Source organism: Vidua macroura, chromosome 1 (genome assembly GCF_024509145.1).
Source record: "Vidua macroura isolate BioBank_ID:100142 chromosome 1, ASM2450914v1, whole genome shotgun sequence".
Lineage (NCBI taxonomy): Eukaryota > Metazoa > Chordata > Aves > Passeriformes > Viduidae > Vidua > Vidua macroura.
The window spans coordinates 13,799,060-13,813,506 of NC_071571.1; the positions used below are offsets into that span (position 1 = coordinate 13,799,060).

General features: G+C 38.5%; 1 protein-coding gene across 23 annotated transcripts in view; it reads left to right on the forward strand.

Moving 5' to 3' along the window:
- The window catches only part of PARD3 (par-3 family cell polarity regulator), a 443,499-nt gene that overhangs the window by 328,657 nt on the left and 100,395 nt on the right, over positions 1 to 14,447 (forward strand). Inside the window, exon 24 of one of the 23 annotated variants that reach the window (XM_053973069.1) lies at positions 889 to 1,877. The exons of the other annotated variants lie outside the window; for them this stretch is intronic. Within the exon in view, the coding sequence (XP_053829044.1) occupies positions 889 to 973 (85 nt within the window). The 3' untranslated portion in view covers positions 974 to 1,877. Of the gene's footprint in view, positions 1 to 888; positions 1,878 to 14,447 lie in introns of those variants that run through there. 23 annotated transcript variants of the gene reach the window in all.

Consider the following 14,447-nt stretch of genomic DNA (forward strand, 5'->3'; position numbering starts at 1 on the left):
TTCTTATCCTTGTAGAGGAGATATCACAAATTAGTCATAATGATCTCTTTAATTGCCATCTCTATGCACCTTGGTCCTCTTCAAATAAGAACAAAAGTTCATGAATGGTGGCTTCATCATTAACAGCTCAACAGAGAATATCAGAGCCACTGTATAATAGAGAGCCACTGTAACTCTTGTGTAGACTCCTCAGTTAAACCTAAAATGGTTTGCTTTCAGTTCTTTTAGGGTTGAGTGATTTACAGTAAAGACAGGGTGGGAGTGTGTGTTTATTGGTTTAACTTGTTAAACACAGAAACTTTATCATTTGTGACCATTTGGGAATTTTTTTACTCTTTAGCAGATATACTGTCATAAATTGATGTAAAATTTTTTTCTTGTCTTTGTCCATCCATTCTGATTGTAGAAGGTGGCTGGATTACAGTGCCTGGATGTTTTTTGCTAGTCTGATTGGTTTTTATTTTTTCTTTTTTAACAAAAGTGAGGTAGAGTCATTAAATTTGTTGCTGTTTTTAAAAGTAAAGTGCTTGCAGTTTAAATGGTAAAGAGGAAGGCTAGAATTGAAGGAAATAAGTGATGAGGGTGTTTGTGCAGCCAGCTTCCCTTCTCATGGATGAAGCAGCCACAGAGCTCAAGCCAGGGGTGCAGAGCCATGGAAAGCTGCCTTGGTTGCCCTGCCCAGCTCAGTGCAGACAAGCACCACGCCGTGTCCTGGCTTCACACATTGCTGAGCCCTAGCTGGCCCTTAGGGTTTCTTAGTAACATTAGGTTCCCAGAAAATCAGCCGTATACATTTATAAAAAGAAGAACTTGACGCCTCAGTTGGTAACATTTTCTCTCTCTTCATTCTCTCTCTTGTGTCTCTCTGTGTCTCTCTGTCTCTCTCAGTAAGAATGGTCAGAGTATAGACTGTCCATGTGATGATGTAAGAGAGGTTGCAATAGTCACGCTGGGTACCAAGGTAGAATTATGAAATTATTTGTATAGCCCCCAATGCATGGAGCAAATCCTAATCCCTGTCCATCAAGTTACGCTAACAAATTTGAATCTTTCCTGGAATCTCACTCCTCATGTGTCATAAAAACAATTTTATATGTTCACTGAAACTGCAGAAAATGCATGTGCCAGAACTTCATAACAGCTTGATGTTATAGTAACATGGGTCCTTATCCTCCCATTATTCTCTTTCCCCTGTGTATTTGCTTTCCTTTGTGTTATGTCTATAAGAGAATGCAACTTCTTTGGGGTAGTCGCATGTACAACTAATAAAAGATAATAAAATAGCAACCGAATGTGTGAGGTGGTTCCTTATGTTTCTAAAAAATTCACATGTTGATTTGGTCCATAGAGACTGAATGTTTTTGCAGTTAGATTGCAGTTTCCTTTTGATCCTGTAAAATAATGATGTTAGATACATGCTGTTAATGAAGAGTACTCTTGCAGATTAACTGAACAATCCCTCAAAATGTTTACTAGGAGACAGAGTAAAATATTACTGTCAGTGTTGGCTCATAATGGCTGCTATTTTAACTTTGTTTTCTGTGGGTTTTTGTCTTCTAAATTTTTTTAACAGTGCAATTCACTTGTTCTATTTTACTTGGTATTTGATACTATATACCTCTAAAATGATGCAATGCTTTGGGGAAATAGGTTGGATTTAATGAATTTACTATGTATGAGAAGCTAGGAGCAAAAATCCTTAGGGGGGTCAGAGAACAAGTGAACAGCCCATTAAAAAATCAATCATGCCCACAATTTTATGGAATTATTAATTTTAATAGTATTGTGCTTACAGTAGTATTTTCTTTAAAACCTAGCATTCATATGGATTATGAGACAAAATAGAAAATTAATGCATTTCAGTTTACCATGATGAAATTAATAAAATGGCCTTTCATAAATATATTATTAATAATAATTTCTTGATTCTGTGATTCTTTGATTAAGGAGTGTCTCTCTTAAGCTGTGTATCTCTTAAGCTACATCGTATATATGTTGGATATATATGTACATGGTACGTGTTTACTGACAATCTTAAAGTAATTTTGAATGAAAAAGGAAGTTATCTAGTTGAAAATACAGCCAGCTTTCAATAACAAGGAATACTGGAACAATTAGAGGTGTACTTGATGAGACCACCCACTAGTCTTACCAAAAATTCTGTAAAATACTTGTTATTTGTAAATCCTCCAAATGTTGGAACAACAGTTCATCCAAGGCCATAGAACATTGCCCCATGGCACTATGCTTTTACACTGGTTTACTGCACAAAAACAAGTCTGCTTGCATTATCCTTGAGTATCTGCCAAGCACTCGTCTTAAAATCTGGCTGGGCTCTGCTGTGCTGTTAGAAAGGGTTCTCCCCAGCAGTGACATCAGTCAAAAACTTGAGGCAAGACTGGGCAATAAACTTTCTGACTGTGGCCTTGAGACTCCTAAGAAAGAGTCCATACTGCAGTCTTGAGGAAGCTGAGTAAGAGCCAAGTTCAGTTAGGTCTGGTCCTATGCCAGATCACAGCTGTTTTACATATATGCTAATTTGGAGCCCCTTGTTGCTGTGTGGTCATCTTGTCTGTCTATCACTAGACTGCTCAAACTGAGTACCACTGAGATGCTACATTCACATGGATGGGCTGAGAAAACAGCCCTGGGTCTTTGTGGTTTTGTTATGGAAGGTCTTTTATCAACTCCAGAGTCTCCTGATGTACCTGTAGTTTGCACATTTTCCTAAGATCTCTTGGATTTTGCAGACTGGAGATGTGTAGCATGTCTTGAGCTTTTAGAGATGCTTCCAAATGCTTATAGTTCTACACAGGCATTACAATGTTGGATAGACTTAAAAGGAGATTTTGAAACTTTTGTCAGTGACCAAGAGGAATCAGTTCATATGGATGGTCACCTTGTGCAGTGCTGCTGCATCTAAACCTCTGGAAGCCCACAGACCTTTCCAGTCTAGAAACCCCCTACATCTAGTCTTTGAGGGCCTCCCAGAGTAGGTTTGCTCAATATTTAGCCAGTGTGTCCATTGATATCCTGCAACCTGATTGCCCTGAAATGTTTTCTGAATTCTTCAAGGCTCTTTAGTGTAGTCTCTTTCTTAGGAGATATGAAGACAGAATTGCTCAAAGAATCTACTGCTTTTGTCTTCCGGTTGTTATTGGTAGTCTTTACTGGAGAGGGACATCTTTCCAAACAGCAGGTTCTGATACCTTTGTTTCTTCCTCTTCCACACCCTTGCATTTTCCCTTCAGTGTAATTTTTTTTTTTTTTTCCCTTATTTCTCTTTCCATTTCAACTTTGTGTTCATTACAAAATATATTCTCAGCAAATCCAAAACCTTTCCCTGCGGTCTTTCCTTCTTTAGCGCAGGCATGTGCAATTCTTGGCACGCATGGCAAGGCTCTATGTGCCGGCGATCTTCAGCCTTGGACTGACTTCCTTTAGCAAAGAAAGTTCTCCCTGACCTGAACAACTTTACTCTTTGTACCCGAGTAGTAGATAACAGAGGAATGAATTAAATGTGAAGTTTTTAAGAAATTCATCTGAATCCAGCATGCTTCAATGCTGGATAATGCTTAAAAGATGAAAGTTGCAATTCTCATGTAATCTCATGATTCAGAGTTCGTGATCCATCTACGGGCAAACAGTGTTTATGCTGTAATCCGCCTCTAGAGGCACTTCTCCTCTTGGAAGCAAAGTCTAGAGGATATTTTCTCTGTTTGGTTAATACACAGATTTAAGAGCTTTACTAATGTTCTATAAACCTCTGTGTTACCATAAAAGTGTTTTAATCTCAGTATTGTATTCTTCCTCAACTTCCACTGAAATGGATGCAAAATCAAGTGCTTCATTAAACACCTGTGTTGGGAGGATCAGTCTTGAGGAGATAAGGAGAAACCTTTTGGGAGAGAATTAAAGTGTTGTGCTGGTGGGAGTGCTGTGACAAAGGCTTCGGAGATGCTGGGAGGGTGATAGAGCGGTCAGATGGGGGCCTGTGGAGCCGGGGGCTCGCTCTGCTCTGTCGCAGCCGCTGGACAGTCGCAGCCTGTGCTGTGCATGCTGCAGGACAGTTAACGCGGGCTACGTGCTTGAGAATAGCTCCCGTCTGGACCAGAAGCCTCCTGCTGGACTGGTTTCCCCCCTTTCTGATTCGGGAAACATGACCTTTTGTTCCTCTGGGTTACAAAGGGATGTACACGATTCTGCCGTCGCTGTGCCCCGAGTGCCGCCAGTTCCCCGGCCGGGAGGTGCCTGGGAAGCGGCGGGGCCGGGAGGGGGAGCTGCGGGCTCGGCGCTGCCGGCCCGGCCCGGCCCGGCTCCGCCGGGATCGCTCCGTGCGGCCGCGCCTGGCGCCGGTGTCAGCTGGGGACAGCCGTGCTGAGCCGCGGGGATGGCTTTGGGCGGCCGGCGATGGCTTTGGGCGGCCGGGCAGGAGGCGATGCTGCCGGCGCACGGCGGCGAGGGCGCAGCGCGGAGGCGCTGCCCGGGGAGGCGGGTCAGGCGTCTGTCCTGCACTGGCGGATTTGCTGTTACTTTTGGAGCTCAGTCAATAGGCTGACAACACTTTTTTTTTTTGTGCGGATGTAAACAAGACTGCGAGTAGAGTGGGTGTCGTTCGTGCATTATTTGTCCTAAATTTAGAGGGAAACATTCTGCCTGTTCATTAATAGTTAAAATAAGACTGATTTTTTTTTTTTTTTCCCCCCAAAGGATTCGGTTATTCCATAAAATGCTTCCTGTATTATATTTTCCTAAGGGTATATGGGTCTTTATCTCTCACATGTAATAAACTTCTCTTCATCCTTCTCTAGTACCATTAAAGCCACAAGCCCTTTGTTGTAAAAGTATAGTAATGAATAGAAATGTTACAACAAGAACAGAAGTCTTGTGTTTTCCCTTCATCATGCATCATCCATTTTAATTAGACGAAAGGGTGGTGAGTACTGTGACAAGAGTCTGGAATTAAAATCATTAATTGATGTCAAGCTGACGAGAGACTGCTAACATGAATTTACTGACAGCAGGAAAGAAATTAACCTTATTACTTTATTTACTACATTGGGACTATTTATTATACTTTCCTGTGTAAGTTCAATGTGTTCTGTTAATGATGATAGAGAAAGACAAATAATTAATAAAACCTACGTAGAGTTTTATTACTTCCTATCAATGACATTGGGATGAAAACCACATCAATAATTTACCAAAAACAAACCCACCACATCCTTCTAATAATTGTAACTCATCAAAACTGTTTCAGCAATATTTTTGATATTTTAGATGAATATAACAGGCTATGCTCTCTAACCAAGTAGAATTGCAAAAGTGATTTGATTTAAAACCGTGCCTTAGTTTCTTAATGTCAGTGTTGCAAAAAATGAAACATATTTTCTTCAGCAATGACATTGATTGGAATAACTGTCTGGTTTGATCATCATTGGAAGGTCAGCCTAACAAAGATGAGTTTTAATGTTAAGCATCTTTATTCTTTAGATGAAAGAGTACAGCAGTGTCTTACAGAATGACAGCAGCATCCTATAGATAATTTGTGACCCAAAGGTCATAATAAAAGAATAGAGGGAAGGTCATCCTGTAGTAAAGGCCATCTGGAACTGTTAAAGTATCAGATGGAGTAGGGGGCTGAACAGCAGGACACTCTTGGTGTCTTTCCAGATTTCCCAGAGAGACCATAATATTTTTATTGGAAAACCCCAACTTTTTTCTTCCTTAAGCAAAATATTTTCATCGAGCAGTTTCATCTTACTTTAAGGAAAAAAGACAACATACTGGGATAAGGAAAGGATTTTTGCTTCTTACAATGTCTAAGAATTATCTGTGTTTTCGAAATAACTCAAAGATTCAACTTTACTTTTGTTGCTGCTGTATTTTGATGCCACTTAACAGCTTTCAGAAAAACTGTTTCCTCTGAAACTATTATTACTACAAACATTCGGAATATAAGTAATTAGTAAAGTTTTCTGTTAAAACTTTCACCTTCTTCCCATCCCATAACAGAGGAGAGGAATAATTCCTCAGTGATCAGAAAATCAGAGCAATATGTTTCTCATTCTCACTTATTTTGTGATGGGGTCTGCTTGTCTCAGTTTCATGGAGATTTGTAGCATTGTTTTTCAGGCCAGTTCCACTTCATAAAAATACTGACTTTGGGAGCTATGTAAATTGAAGCCTTTGTAGAATGATAGTTACTGGAGTAGTTTTTCAAGCAAAACACCACATAGCTACATATTGTAATTATGGAGATTTTAAGACATCATGCTAAAAGTATATTTTCTCTATTATTTTTCTGTAGTGATTCAACACATTGCACTGGGCAAGATCTAGCCAAGTCCCTTGCAATAGATTGAAAAAAGATAATTTAGGCGGTCTTTATAATATTCTCTGTTATAAATTAGTTTAAGGTGTCTTGTAGATCATATAAATTCAGTACTCTCTTAGTATCAGTTCAAAGTAAGAGCACTAAAATGTTTCATTTTAGAATGCCAAGTACTTTAGGCTAAGGCAGCAGCATGTCTTCTGATGTCATATGAATTCTCCTTTAGTGGCAGAGTTACTGTGGCAAAGACTTATTTGCGAATTAAAATAGCTATACCATAGTTACTAACTTACTGAACTTACTCTTGCTGAATTGAACAGAACTCAAAACCTATCAGGTTTTCCACACTGCACTACAGGACTCTCTTTGACAGTAAAACAAGGCACTAATCCTACTCCTTTTTCTAATACTTAAATGTAGCACCAAGTATTTGACTAGCCAGAAAGACACCTGATGATGCATTTTAACAGGCAGATCCATCCTCCCTCCACACCACAGCTGCAAACTTTATTTTGTAACCAGTTACCAGAAGAAACCTTTTATGAGTTATGAGACAGCTGGCTCTTGTTTCTGGCCATGCTAGAGATTTGTGCTCTCAGTACTGTGACCCAGTAAGGTTTTACAAGTGCATCCTCAGAAGTGTTGTAGGTGTGAATTTGAGGGTCCTGAGCTAAGATACTGACTTATAAGCTATATTCTTTATTGGTTTGGGTTTTTTTTTCTTTACCTTTTCTTTCATCTTCAGTGTATGAGATTCACATAATCTTTGCTTTGTTGTGAGATTTTTCATTGCTTTTTTTTTTGTCACTTCATGCTGTTTCATTTTCCAACTTCCAGATTAGGCTATTTTATATGTAGTACTCTAGAAACACAGAACAATGGACCTGAAATAGAGCTAGCAGCAGAATTTTGTGCCCACTTTTGTTACTAGACCTCAGCTGGAGGAGCATGACTGGTGGATAGGCTCAGTTCAACCAACTGATAAGAGTATTGTAGCTCGACCTCCAGTTGCTGCCTGCAGTATCTGGGAATGACTGATTTGATTCATGATATGAGGTATGGTACCATTTGAAATGTGGTATGCCTATGTCATTTGCTTCTTGCACACACAGGAGCAGCTGCTCCTTACACATCTAACTGCAGAATTCTGATGTTACCCACCAGTGCTGCTTTCTGAAATTGTTCTCCAATTGGGGGGAAAAAATGTATGGGAAGAAATGGTCCAAGCAAGTCTGCATGAAGGAGGAAACCAGAGCCCCTAAAGTGAGGAGGGAGGAAAGCAGGAGCTTCTGTTTCAGCAATGTCATGTTTCAGCAGTAGTTGAATATAATGATATTTTCCTTTCTACTTCAGTCCAGCAGAAGAGCTAAATTGGAGATTAGACTTAAGATAATCTATTGATGAGCAGCCTGTTGTCATAGGTGTAAGTATCAGCCTTTCTGGCCAGTTTTGTTATGCAAAAGAAAAACTAATTTCCATTTTACTTTCAGACAGCGATGATGTTCTTTGATGCAACATGGTTCCCAGCACGGTAGCAGTCTCATTTGCTCATTTGGGTGATCCTCCACTGCTGGGGTCAGTGATCCTTGGATCAGACATGAAAATAAGGACAGAACATTTCAGTGGAGGTAGTGTTTGTTTTGGAGACAGGAGGACCTATGCTGCCTGTGTACCTGCAACATTCGCCTTTGGCTGAAACATATTCTTTAAAAAAAGCACAGCAGGCAAACCCTCCACCCTAAAATGTGGCAGACTGTTAACTGCAAAGTAGGCTGAAAGCTCCATTGAAGCGTAAGTAAGATAATTTGCAGATTTTTTAACCCAAAGTAAGCAAGGATTTTCACTTGTTTACTGCAACATCCGAGAAAGCAGGTTTGAGATACTGACAAACCTGCTGACACAGACGTGTCTTCACTTTGTAAAGACAAAGGGTGAATCAAGAAGGTCAGATGATAAGGAAGGATGGGGGTGAAATATATGAGAGATTCCACAAGGTTAGAGGAAATAATTTTAATGTCTCCTTTAGTTTCATCAATGTCACTTGATTTCAAATTGGTGTTTGCACTTCACCTGCTCATATGCATAATATTTACTTTCTCTCCTGCATTTTTTCATTCTTTACGTCTTCATTTGTATTTTGCTGCCTTCTTTAATAGCCTTCTTTAATATAACTCCTTATAAAAATGAGCATAATGTTCTCTCCTTAATATATTAGGGCACTTAAAGTAATCACCTTATCACCTTTATCCTTCACCTTTTTTTCTTTTTTAACTGCAGCCCTCCTGGGTTGTGGCTCATTAAACGTTTTTGAAATTCTCATGCATCTCTTCTGATTTGAGGAGGGGGGATCTTGAGAAAGACAGTAAGTACTATCACATATTCTAATTGGCAGATAGGCTGTGATTGTTGAAGGAGAAAGAAAATTAAGACTGTCTGATTATGTAGATACATTTCTTTAATTTAGAGATGATGGGCAGCCTTTTTTAAAAAAAATGTAGTCCTTGTAATATTTCTCAGCTGTTGTAGAACCAATATGTAGGAAATACATTATGTAAAATTTCAATGTTAGTGCAGAATTATAGATCTTTTAAGAGAGACCATATCACTTTTTCAAGGTAGTATCTGCAGGGTATGCCATTCCTGCAAGATGTTTGCTTCATCCTATTTTTTATGGATTTTTTTTTTTTTTGTGTTGTTTTTTTTTTTTTTTTTTTTTGTTTTTTTGTGTTTTTTTTTTTTTTTTTGTTTTGTTTTGTTTTGTTTTCCTTAGTTTACAAAAAACTCTACAGCTTCCTATGGCAGTCTTTTCCACTACCTTTTGTTTAGGAAGTTGCCCTGCTCACAGTATCTTAATTATTCTTGCTTCAGTTAAATACCTAATACATTATTCTTTTCCTCTGGTGTTTGCAGACTGCTGTTATGTCCCCACTCTGTCTTTTTCTTCCCCAAACAGCTTGATGTTGCTGACTCCTATATGTTACCCAGTAGAACTTCCAGATCCATTCTTGAAAAAGCAACTCACAGATTTTTTCTCTACTTTTAATTGATTGTTTATTTATTTGAACTGTGTAAATTACCTTCTAGTTGCTGTTATTTAAGTTAATTCTATTTTTGTAGTCTGTATTTCAAAAACATTTGAAATTTTAATCCTTTCCTCCAAAGTTCCTTCATTTGGGTTTTCTGCAGATTCAACAGTGTCCTAATTAATAATGAAAAACCCTGAGTAAATTCAGAGTGATCCACATAGAAAATATCTCAATCTGTCCAGTCTTGTGACTGTGAATCTATTCTTTGGATAGTCTGTAGGAACAGCCTTGCTCAACCTATTGCATCCATCCCATAGCTGTTTTTCTTAGCCTGGGACTGTTCTCTGTTCTCTGTTCACAAGGCCATTTCCCGTGTTTTAGAAGGGAATCTGACTGACTTAACCACATCTGTTCTTGATAACTCTACGGTGGCTACTGCTTGTCCCATTATCTCCTCTGTGCTTACGAGTAGTTTACTTAAGAAGGGATTGAAGTTAAACTCATGAGTCTTTAATTCTTCTTCTTCTCTGAGGTATTGACTTTTCCTAGTTTTTCAATATTTTAGCTGTCCTCAACAAGTTCTCCTAGTTGCTGAAAAAGTCTGAGGCTGCCTCAGACAGTTGAGTGTGTCAGATGAGCTTCAACTACCTTAACCAGTTTCTAGCTACTTTTTTTGCTGGTATATTGAAAATATTTTTGTTATTGGTGGTAGTCAATTATGCTGCATCTGCTTGCAGTCAACCATTTCAGTGAAGACAGATGCAAAGGGAAAAACCATTAAGCCTTAGGTTTCCTCAGCATCATCTGTCAATATCCTTCCCTCTCTGCCATGCAGGGGAGCAACCTTTTCTTTGCTCTTCCTTTTACTGCTAATGCAATTACTCAATGATTTATTGTCATCTTTAAAGCTCCCTGCTACTTTTATTTCACATTATACTTTGGCCTTTCTGATTTTGTCCCCATATGCTTGTGCAAACTGACTACATTTTGCATGTGTTTCCTCATGTGTCTGAGGTCCGAGGATGATCATATTTCAGTCAACTGGCCACACATGTATATCTATAGCAGATAAGGCAGAAGTCTTAATATTTTTCTTTTAATGACTTGAAGAAGTTGGGTCTCTAGGCTTTCAATTTAAAAATTATAATTACATAGCAGTATTTTCTGACTTTTTAAAAAATGTTTTTAAGTTTTGAATGAGATGGGGGAAAATGAGGAAGAGGAGCTGTCTTTCTTATTTCCAAGCTGTGGCTGTTGGTGGCCAGGATTATCCATTGTGCACAATGATCCTTCGGAATGATTTTCCCAGGAAAGCAGATGGCTCTGCTGAGCGGTGGTTATAACTGTGATAACTGACTAGCTCTAATCATGGCAAGAAAAGCTAAGTGTCATATGCTGGTTCAGAGTGAAATCACAGTAATGCCTATAATCAAGGTACCCTCATTAGAAGGGTAGTTGTCAGAAAAATTCTGCTTGGCTCCAGACAAAGGTCAAAGAAAAATACAGGAGAGGACAAACTCCCATATTGATTTGATTGCCAAAAATTAGAAAAAGGGCCATTAAAGCCCTGAAGGCAGTTGAGAAGGTTGGGGGAGGAACAGCGAGACCTGGTGTGCTGTGCCTGCAAGGTATTTTTCACTAGCAAAGAAGGAGGGGACAGATTTGACAAGATCTGGCTGCTGGCCAATGCACTTTCTGACCTCTTTATTAGAAACGATATCTGGCAAAAATCGGACTGAATGTGTTCATCCCGCTGGACTAACTTGAACAAGCTGACTGGCTTTATAAACGTGTTGTTGTTTTTCTCTGTTTCCAATCCATCATCCCAGCGCATGCCAGTCTGATGGTAGAAGAACTGAGAACTGGCAGCCGTGAATGGCTTGTCATTAAGCTTCTGTCCTTACACAATGCTGTTTCTATCCTTAATAAACATTGTCAGCCATCTCACATATGTGGAACTGCAAGCGTTCAATACTGATTTTGTAAATGAGTGAGTCTCGGTGGAAAAGACGAGGGTGTGGATTATCACTTGGGCAATAGCTGAATCCTGGCAGCAGCAGGAGGATTAATTGAATTGACCAAGCAATTGCACACCAGAAACAGCAGCCAACTTTTTTTCTGCTCTTAGGGGAGGACATTGCTGCCATTGCAATGGCAAATGGAATGTGCTAGCCATGAATATCTTTCCCATGCTACGTTCATCAATTAAGTAATGATTTTTTTGCAAGGACCTAAATCACTAATACGAAAAAATCCTGATAAAGGAGACTGAAGGTCCCAGGGGATTTGGGATATATTTATATTTTACTCTTAACTTTATATGAAATTAGGGTTGATTTCTTTTGACAGCTTTGCTTATTCACTTTTACCAGCAACGGCTCATCCAGCTCCATGGATTTGACTTTTCTGTTGCTGAAAAAAGTTAAACGTATAATTCAGAGAACTGCAGTAAACATTTAGCTCAGGGTGTAATTGAATCCTACATTAATACAATTACTTAGTACCCACATATGAGTTACATGGCTAAATGCCCTTTGTGGTCAAGGAAGAGCTACTCAACACAATTGGTAGAGCCTGGAGAAGGGTTTGGCTTCACCTTAAAATGTCCATGTTACAGATGTTCGACTGAACTGTGTGCTGGGCCATGCAGCAGCTGCCTGATGTGACTGAATCTTGACCAGCTCTCCTGGGAGTTCAAAACATACCTTGATATCTAAATTTAGGTGTCTAAAATGGTAGTTGCCTTCATCTGAAAGCTGAATATTGCTCACAGTTTATAAGAAGGGAATGAGGTAGCTGCTGTTTCCTGGGGACAGCCATGCAAAAGCTTTTACCTTCTTTTTGCGACCACCATTTCATGTGCATAGGAATTGCTGTACAATGGGTATGTCTATCATTACTGGATTAACTTGCAATGAAAAGCTCTTCTAACAATTATGGGAAGTTCTGCAGCTAACAATATTGTCATTTGAGGCAGTTATCATTAGCTTTTGAATTGAATGGCACATAAATGCATGAGGATAGTTTATACTGAACATTATAATTTGATTCTCAAAAGTATGACAGTGCATTGTTGACATTTTCTGTGTTAACACTTCAGCAGGAAGGGTTTAGAAACTCCTTGGGATAGCTTTTGTATTTTTAAAAGTTCAGTTTAAATACTGAAAAATTGATTAGCAGTTTCTGCAAAAAGTCTTTGACAATGAAAAGAGTTACATGAATGTTAAGCATTAGTATTATTATTATTGTTATCAAACCACCACAAAATCCTTAGGATGGCCATAAATCCTCAAAATTAGCTGATTTGAAATCTCAGACATGTGCGTTTTTATTGTGCCATGTCATGAAGGAATACAATTCAGTGAAGACAGCTTAATAAACTTATCCACATTATGAAACCAAAGCACTGTGGTCAAACACTTCTCCAGATATTGGATTTCATTAACGAAGGTGTTGCTGATTAGGGCTGAAGCAGAGAGTGAAGTTCAGGTTCTCATCTGTGCTGCCCAGTGTGTTTACATAACCATTTTAATTTTCCCCACAACAGTCTGCACTGGCATTTCCCATATACATACTTGATGTGGTATGTGCTCACAAATGATTTAGGGCACATCAAGCATATACACACATGAATACACAGAGGGGCCAGCATAAAATATAGCATCACATTAAGTTCAAGTCCTTATATAAAAATATATTCAGAGTTAAAAGCTATTAAAATTCAAAAGGGATAGTGCAGTATTCAGCTGAGAGCTCTTACTCTTTTCAAGAATATGCCTACATATTTTTCCCTAGTCGTTTGGTTCCTTCAAGCCAAAAGACATAATGTTTAAATGTGGTATGTCCTTGAAAAGGCAAACCCAAACATAGTTTAAACAATACTCAAAAATAAGTTAAGCGATTGAAGTACGTATATTTTTGTCATGTGAAAGTGGTAGCATTTTCACACTGACTTAAATGTAAAGCACAAAAGAATAATTAAGAGAAAAAAATCTGAACATTTTGGGTTTCAGTTTAGTCAGACACCTTATACCTTTAATTTTAGTGTTATCCTTTGTTAAATGTTATTGCAAACACTTACTGGGTACTTTGTTTATAGTTAACTGGAAGATTAATGTGTTTAGACTCTCATTTTTAATACTATGTATGTGTATTAATACATTGTATTAGCAATTTTAGAAAATACTCTAAAAAATTTCCTGGTGGATGTGAACATAATTACTTGCATAACGCTTCATCAACCAGTTCTTTCCCACTTGAATTGGAATAAGTATCCCTCATGGAGCCATGCGTGGAAAAACCTGAATGCTCTGGCTGCAAATGGCTCAGCATACAAGCCATTAAAGAGCCAATAAGCAGATGCAGGAGAAAAGGTGGTTCACGTGAAACAGGGAACACTCATGTCTGCACCTGTGGGGAGTGATGTGAACTTCATGGTCAAAAGTCACAGAGGGTCACTGCCCTCTCCCATAATAGTTTGTGTAACAAAGGCAGATATCACCTGTAACCACCAGATAATTCTGTTTTATAAGCACTTCAGGTAACAATGTTTTCTTCTGATTAAATTACTCTCTGCCACATTATTGTTATACTGTCTGATTTCATGGACTGAATTTTGGTTATCTAAAATACATGGATTTGTTTCCTTCAAATTGGTGTCAGATAGTGTTCCCATATGTGATGATAAATTATCCATTTAAAGGAAAATTAAAGCTATCATTGTCTAAAAATTTCTGATTTCCTTTGCTTCTCCCATTCAGAGGACAAATATCAGTAGATAAATACATTTCTACACAGGGTAATTAATACTGGACTACAGATTGGGAGGTAAACTACAGTGAGAGGAATCAACATGCACAGGTGATTTTCAGACCTGCTTTTCCTCCTATATAGGAGGAAAAGCATACCTCCTCATACCTTCCAAATGATTAAGGCTGTAACACTTCTGAATTAACAGCTTTGGGTTTTTGGAGAATGGTAAAATATATGTTTTTATTTTAAAATAGACCTGCAGAAACCCTGTTTAAGTTTGAAATTACTTTTGCATTTAAATTTAAGTCCCTCTTCACTGTAAATTAAACAAAAAA